General features: G+C 36.6%; 1 protein-coding gene across 1 annotated transcript; it reads right to left on the bottom strand.

The window, feature by feature from the left end:
- Positions 1-250: 250 nt before the first annotated feature.
- On the bottom strand, positions 251-8757 carry LOC130800146 (uncharacterized). The gene is made up of 6 exons (XM_057663511.1): positions 8127-8757; positions 6079-6192; positions 5221-5301; positions 1300-1472; positions 1114-1210; positions 251-742 (listed from the first exon to the last, which is right to left on the bottom strand). Exons 1-6 carry the CDS (start codon positions 8463-8465, stop codon positions 632-634), a joined length of 915 nt encoding a protein of 304 aa, XP_057519494.1. The 5' UTR covers positions 8466-8757; the 3' UTR covers positions 251-631.
- Positions 8758-8860: the final 103 nt, after the last annotated feature.

Here is an 8860-nt window from a genome sequence, read left to right as displayed (position 1 = left end):
AAATTACGTGCTCCAAGCCAGAGAAAAAAATTAAATTAAGGTTGGGAATGTAAATTTCTTCTCTTTTTATTCGACTCAATCTTATCGTATTGACCCCTCGATCTTGTTTCTCGAGGGCTTAAAAGAATTAAACCCGCAATCTCTAAAGTCACAAAGTCGAATAATACTTTGTACGTTCGAGAGTTAATTCAAAGTATATTTCGATGGAAAATCAGCTTCAATTCTTTCTGCATCTTGCAAGTGCCCAGAGTTAATTTAATTCTTGTGTCTTGCCAATCAATATAACACATAACACGACATATACATCGACACCAAATCGTAAAATCGAACAGAAGTGATTGTTGCCAATCAACTTATTACCTAGGAAGCTGCACATTAACATCTAACGTCTGCAAATCTGTCGAGCCTTATATTACATTCAATACTACATATAACACGACAAATACATCGACACTAAATCGTATAATCGACTACTGGCTTTTCCACATCATCTTTACAACACCAAAGAAGACAAGTTGTTCTCTTCTACTTTCAGTGGTTACTGACGAACAAAACTAGAACCAATTTACTTCAGGGGGCTACGAAATGCTTACGCTTGAGTCTAAATATATTGGTTTTGAAAGGTCTCGTATCAGAAAGGATCACTGTCATCTCCTAATGTTGAGAGTGAAAATGGCGCAATTGCTACGTTGAATGTTTTTGATCCTACATTATCGATGTGAATCATTTCAAAATCACCCTCCTGCAAACCACACGGAAAAACAAAACATGAAAACCATCAACAAGAAGCTTATGCCTTACGATACATTATGCATAAAAAATAACCGTGTAATCAACCATGAATCATGTACTTTTCTTAATATGTGAAGAAATGATGTTTCTCAATTGGAAATAACCTTCTTGTTTTACTTAAGTAAAGTTGCATACATCTGACTCTTCCTAACTCAACCTAGGTTGGGGCTACTTAATTTCATGAGGGTAATGGAATCTAGCTAATGCGTGATTCAGTCAATTTGGCCCAAAATAGCTCAAAAGCGACCTGACCATATGCATACGACAAAACAAAAGAATCACAGAAATTTCCTCATTGGTTAAGTGAAAAAAATTTCTCACCATTCTTCCACTTGGAGTACTCAACGGACATGCAGAAGAGTATTCAAAGCCGGTACTTGGAAGTATAACTGGCTGCTCACCGATGACTCCTATGCCCCTGGAAAGGGAATAAAGATAATGTAAGAACAAAGTTTAAGAATACGCTAAATAGCTGAGAAGTTCTCGAACATGAAAGAAACAACTTACCAAACATTCTCAGTTCTCCCATTGCCATCAGTTATTATCCAATGTCGCCGTAATAGTTGCACTGGGCGGTTGGAATTGTTGGTTATTCTGATCCTATAGGCATAAAAGTACTGGCCTTTCGAAGGTTGACTACGTCCCTCAATGTAGACACTCCTAACTTGGACTCGGATTCCCTGCAATATAACAAAGTGGACATCAAGCGATCATAAGTGAACAATCCTACTAGGGAAACATTTCAAGTATAAACATTTCCCTCTTCAAGAAAGGAAAGGTTCATACAAAAATCCAAGACAAATATCCAGAAATCTTTGGAATGCAACTACTTTCATGATTCCATCTTATAAATAGAGAAAATTAACGGAAAAACACCTGTTATAGGTACATTTGGTAGTAAGATTGTAATTAGTTATAAGTTGATGTTTGTGTTAGTCTTAGACTCTTAGTAGTATAAAAGGGGACATAAGGGTGTATTAGAGTTTATGAAATAAAACAATATTCTTCTCCTCTTCTAAATTTCTTCTCTTCTCTTTCTCTTTCCTATTCACATGTTTGCTTGAGATTGAAGAACCAATTATCCCACAACTTGAAGAGGCCAAACAAAAGAAGGTAATCAAATCTTTTCGATGTTAAGGTTCTTCAATCTTAAGCAACCATGTGAATAGGAATGAGAAAGAGAAGAGAACAAATTTAGAAGAGGAGAAAAATATTGTTTTATTTCATAAACTCTAATACACTCTTATGTCCCCTTTTATACTACTAAGAGTCTAAGACTAACACAAACATCCACTTATAACTAATTACAATTTTACTACCAAATGTACCCATAACGACACCCTAACTCGGGTCATATTTTAACCCTCCAATGCACCTATAACAATACACTAACACGATTTTCATGGATTCCATATAAATTGAAAAGAGGCAAAATTAGTCAACAATCTATCTTACTAATGTTTATTAAGGGCGTTAAGGGGATATTTTATAAATGATACTAGTTGAAGAGTAAACAAAAAGTAATGTGTAGGTCAGTGAGAAGGAACACTAGTCTGCGGTGATTTTATTTTTCTCACATATGGACTATATTTTAAATGGTTCATTAAATCATGTCTACTTTTTATTTATGTGAAGATATAGTTGATGTTTGCTGCTCAGGGTGAATCGCAAACAACCTCTTTGTCATCACTAAGAAGGATAAGTTTGCATACATTTGAAACTTGAACCCTACCATAGTAGGAGCCACAAAATGGCGTTGGGAGAGTGGAATTTTATTGTGTCAATGTTGTGCGACAACGGAAGCAAGTTCGATGAACAATAATGAAACAATAAGAAATTCAATGCAAACAATAAGAAAATGACACAAGAGATTTAACGAGGTTCACTATCAATGTGATAACTACGTCCACCGGCACCGAGATCAAATATTTTCACTATGATCGCAAAGAATTTACAAGATGAATCTCAATCACACTCACAAATTAATGGCTCTCTTGTGATCTCTCTCAATTTGTGAATTATTATGTATTAACCCTAAAATGGGAGTTTATATACTAATGCCCAATAAAAAGAAGTTATTACATAATAACACAAAGTAACGGTCCCAAAAGACACCTCCCGTGAAAAGAAACCGCCATTTCGTGAGCCGTGTACAACTATGAGAGCCGCAAAATGGAGACAGAACGCACTCCGCGCCCCTTGATCACGGATAGTAGACCCTTCTTAGACAATAGCTGCATCCTCTTCTCCCTCATATGACCAAGCCTCATGTGCCAAATCTTGGTCATCTCCTGGTGAGATACTGATGCGCAAACCGCAGAACTAGACAGTGTGACACCCTCAAAGACATAGAGGGTGTTCCTCTTAATGCCCTTAAGTACCAACTCCGAACCTTGATAAATGGACAACTCCCCATCCAAAAACACTTCATTGTACCCCAAATCATCCAAGGTACCCAATGAAATCAGATTTTTCCCAAAGCAGGGACATGTCGCACCCTAGTCAATGTCAACTTTCGCCCATCACTAGTCCTCAATCTCATGAACCCAAATACCCGTAATCTTACAAGGTGCATTGTTACCTACAATAACATTACCCCCATTGCAAGACTCATACGTGTCAAGCCAGTCTCGACGCGGACTCATATGGAACGAACACCCCGAATCTAGAACCCAATCATCAGAAAGAACCCCAGACTTAGCAGAACTCACTAATGCCAACTCCGAATTATAGTTCTCTTTCGGTTTCCTCAACTACAGCAGCTTGGGACTTACCCTTCCTCACCGGACAATTAGCCCTAAAGTGATCCGGTTCCTTGCAGTAATAACAGGTCTTCCCATCAGTCTTACCAGATCCCTCATTGCCGTTTCCAGCACCCGACCCAATATTGTTGCCCTTGTTAACCCCCTTCTTCTTTTTAGATTTTCCGGACTTAACAACCCACTGCCACTCTCCCCGTTATCACCTATAGCTTTCTGACGAAGTTTCCTAGTATGAAGTGTTGCCTTCACTTCTTCTAAGGTCAGTGAGTCTTTACCAACAACAAAAGACTCAACAAAATTCTCATAGCTAGACGGTAGAGACACAAGTAAAATCATCACAGCATCCTCATCATCTATTTTAACATCTAAGTTACGCAAATCTATTAAAATAGAGTTAAGTTTTTCAAGATATTCCCGTAAGGGAGTACCTGACTGCATTCAGAGGCTGAACAACCGCTGCTTCAGCAATAATTTGTTGGTCAGCAACTTAGTTATATACAATGACCCCAATTTCATCCATAGTTCCGCCTCTGTAGCCTGATCAGCGACCTCTGTGATGATATGATCATCCAAACTTAGCAAAATGGTAGAATGAGCATTTTCCTCCATTACTGCTAATTGCCCGTCAGTTAATCCGTCATCCGACCCCGCAGTAGTACTCTTTGAAGCCAACGGATGCCAGATTTGCTGCTGTTTCAACAGAGTCTTCATCTTTATTTGCCATAGCCCGAAGCTATTTTTCACGGTAAATTTCTCGATTCTTATTGTAGAATCTCCAGCCATTGTTCCACTCAAAAAACTCTCCAAGGACTTAAACCCGAGCTCTTGATGCCAATTGTTGTGCGACAGCGGAAGCAAGTTCGATGAACAATAATGAAACAATAAGAAATTCAATGCAAACAATAAGAAAATGACACAAAAGATTTAACGTATTTCACTATCAATGTGATAGCTACGTCCACCGGCACTAAGTTCAAATATTTTCACTATGATCGCATAGAATTTACAAGATGAATCTCAATCACACTCACAAATTAATGACTCTCTTGTGATCTCTCTCAATTTGAGAATTATTATGTATTAATCCTAAAATGGGAGTTTATATACTAATGCCCAATAAAAGGAAGTTATTACATAATAAACACAAAGTAACCGTCCCAAAAGACACCTCCCCTGAAAAGAAACCACCATTTCGTGAGCCGTGTACAACTACACGAGCCGCGAAATGGAGACAAAACGCATTCCGTGCCCCGCGGAGTTCTCCGCGCCCCGTGGACTGAGGCAGCAGCTTTTCCGCGCCCCGCGGACCTCCTCTTTGACCCATACTCATCTTCTTCAATGGTGCTTGCTAGTTTGAGTCACCATTTATCAACAGTCAATAGGACTAACACCCCTCTTAATGGTGTAACCGTGTTACTACTAGCCCAATAGTTCACCACTCGAGAAAAAGGCAAGCAAGAAATAAGGCTTCTCTACCTAGTTCTGATGTTGGAACAGATTGTTATTAAAAATCAAAAGAAAAGTCGAGGAAAACACAACTTTAAAGAACTATAGAACATAAAAAAGAACACACACTAACTAAAATGAATTTCTCAAGTTACAATAGACGCACAAGTAACATCAAAGATCAAACATTGATTCACAGAAGAAGAGCTCTATAGCGTACCAAGGTAGTAGCATCACTCGAACATTTCAAAAGAGAATGTGGAGAGATCTCCTTAAGTTCCTCTCTGTGTCTGGCAGCGTCCTAGATCATCAAACACCAAAGACAAATCATTTTCGAAAAAGAAACAAATCAGGAAAGAGAGTCATCAGCAATGAAGCAATAGAAAAGACACATTACAGAGATATCAACTCAGCTAAATCTACTAATAAAAAGAACACTTGGTCGGTCTTTTACGTGAAGTATAACAAAAATTCAACATGTTACGACTGGCATTAGACCTTCCCAAGTCTATATAAGTCGATTAAGGCAATTTATTAATATATTTCAATTCTGCCATTTATATCAGTTTGCTTAACCCGGGTTATCCTTTTCTGTTCTTTTGTATTTGTCCATTCCAATGGCTAACCTAGATCATAACTCAATACTCCTTAAACTCTACATCTGAAAACAAGGATAGATCATACTACCAACATAATTCAAACTAGAGTTAAATGTACGATTAAAGATTCAATTCCAACCAACAACCTGAAGATTTTTATCGTGAACATTAACATACAAACAAGAACAAAATGTAGACTAAGAAAAAGTAGACAGTTAGCCATTAAGTTCTAACTATTGGCAATAAGATATAAATGAACACAGCACATGAAGCATCATGTTCGAGCCAGCGAAAAGGGTGCCTTTGTTCCAATTTATATGCATGATTCTAAATGTATGCTGCAACAAATTGGGTGACCATGTACATTGCCCACAAAAATAACTGCATCAATAAATTGGAGAATAACCCCTTTATATCAGATGATAGAAAGTTGGTATCTTTTGAAAATGGATATGGTGAACTGAAGCCAAGATGTTTACCTCAAACCTCTCTTCAGCGATAGCCTCTTTCAAAAGCCTCCTTAGACGCAAAACTGGTTCTTCATCCTCAAATAATCTCAATGAATCACGTAGTCTTGCAGCTTCTTTATAATCCTGAACGTAGAAAATCAAGGCAAGAACCCTTTTTTTAGAAAAATGAAATCAAACAAAAAAGGACCCGTGAAGAGTCTTCACAAATACTCTACATGTATTGCTTATTAATAATTAATTTTAAAATATCATTAGAACTACCAACACATTATAATAAATGAAGCTAAAATTAAGGATTGGGCTAGATGGTATACCTATTGAGGTGTGGAAATGCTTACGGACGACCAACTGATCTATTTAACAAATTTTGAGGAACAAACAAGATGCCTAATGAATAGAGAAGTACTTTAGTGCCCATTTACAAGAACAAATGAGACGTCTAAGATTGCTCCAATCGTTGAGGAATAAAACTCATAAATCATACTATGAAATTATGAGAAAGGGGGCAATTTGAATTTATGCTGGGTAGATCTACAATGAAAGCAATTCATCTTATGAGACAAATGATGGAGTACTATTAGGCTAGAAAAAGAAACTTGCACATGAAATCTATTCACTTGGAAAAAACATACTACAAGGTACCAAGAGAAGTATATTGGTGGCAACGACAAAGAAGAATATTCCCAAGAAAAACATTAATATAGTGCAAGATCTATATCGAGAAGTAAAAAGAATGTTAGGACATGTGAACGGGCAACAAAAGATTTCCCAATCATAATTGGCCTTCATCAAGGCTCGGCCCTCAGTCTCTTTCTTTTTAGAGCAGTCCAAGATGAGATCATTCGATCAATACAAGGAGACATGTTTTGGTGCATGTTGTTTTTTGATTACATTGTTTTGGTAAATGAGACCAAGAATGGGGTAAATGCTAAGTAAGAACAACGGAGATAAAAGTTGTAGTCACGAAGTTTCAAATTAATTCAGAGCAAGATAGAGCACATAAAGTGTAACTTTAGTACAAACAAGATAAACAAATGCACTATAAAGCTAAAAGAGAAAGAAATCGCTCCAAGTGGATGTTTCAAATACCTTGGGTTCATATTTCAGAGTAGTGGGGACATCCAATAATATATGAATCATAGAATTAAGTATGGGTGAAGCAAGTTTGACTGTATGACAATTAGACCAATGATACTCTATGGATCAAAATGTTGGGCTTTTAGAAAGGATCATAGCAGAAAGATGGGAGTTCCGAAAACGTGAATGCTTTGATATATGAGTGGGTATACCTTGAGGGATAGAATTTGAAATTAAGATATAAGAAAGGATTTAGGAGTTGCAAATATCGAGGAACAGATGAAAGAGAATCGTTTAAGATGGTTTGGGCATGTGCAAAGATAGAGTATTAGCGAACCGGTAAGAAAGATCGAAAATTGAAGCTCGGGAGACGGAAAACGAGGATGAAGAAAACTGAATGACTTGGAACACAGTAGTGAAAACTGAAAATAGCTATATTAAGTCATCTCTCTTTCACTATTTTCATGACTCTCCTCAACTAATCCTTGCAACATGGAGTATCAAATAACCCCATTATAGCAATACAAACCAAATCAACATATTTTGGGGACAATTAAGTATATACTTCTTCAATATACACAACTCCACAAGTGATGGCAAGGATCCCATGTAGAACATCATAATTTAACACCAGTGCTGTCAAGTCTCAACAAATTTCCCTCCACTATCTAAAATACCAGTAAATTCATCATCTATCTACACTAGCAAAACCAAAATGATCAAACACATGTTGAATGTTTATAAGATAAGAAGTAGCAATTCCTCAATCAATAACTTACATATTATACTCAAAAATTCCACTTCCACAATTCACTAATTAAATCCTCTAAATGTTACCTCAATCAACCAATTATACAAATACAATTTAATTAATTTATAATTACTCCAACAAACTCAAAACCCACAAAAAAATTAAATCCAAAAACAATAATCATAACAAAATTAATAAAATCAACCACACATAACAACAACAATTATACCTCTGCTTTAGCTGCCACCTCCATTTGTTGCTTAAGCAATTGATATGTTTGGGTTCGAGAAAGAACCCTACCAGAATCCTGGCTTTGACCCGGAACTTGACTTGGTCCTGTGCCTGGGCCTGGGCCCGAGCTTGAACTTGGGCTGCTCTCCCCACCAACATTCCAACAAGCCACTATTCTACAATACCCACCATTTTTACTCCTTATGGTGGAACAACACCAATTTTTCCGAATACCCACATCAAAATCCGACAACCCGTTAGAATGTTTTCTTGAATTGTAAGATTTTTTTGCTACTATTCCAAAATCAGTGAACACTTTCAGACCTAAAGATTGCATCTTTTTTCTTTTTTCTGCTTAGTAAGAAATTATGGTCAATAAAGATTCTATTTTTTGTTGGATGTTGAGATTTGAAGGGTGAGAACTGAGAAAGATTTTTGGGTTCTGTTGTTTATGATTAAAAAGAAAGGAGAATGAGAATGACATTTGAGAATTGAGAGTAATGAAATCAGTATTACGCGAGTTTGGAATTGTTTACAGCAGAATTTGCGGCTGTAATAAACAGATTGCTTTTTACCGGATATGCCATGTATCAGTTTTGGAAAATGAAGTTTACCAAATTACTATATTATAGAAAATTTGATTTTAAAATCCCAATTATAGATGCATTATTTATAAAATTATAATATTGTCTTTATTTGAACTTAAACTTATTAAAGTATTGAAGTGATTTA

This window comes from Amaranthus tricolor, chromosome 14 (assembly GCF_026212465.1).
Source record: "Amaranthus tricolor cultivar Red isolate AtriRed21 chromosome 14, ASM2621246v1, whole genome shotgun sequence".
NCBI classification, from domain to species: domain Eukaryota; kingdom Viridiplantae; phylum Streptophyta; class Magnoliopsida; order Caryophyllales; family Amaranthaceae; genus Amaranthus; species Amaranthus tricolor.
This window is presented reverse-complemented; position numbering and strand designations above follow the sequence as displayed.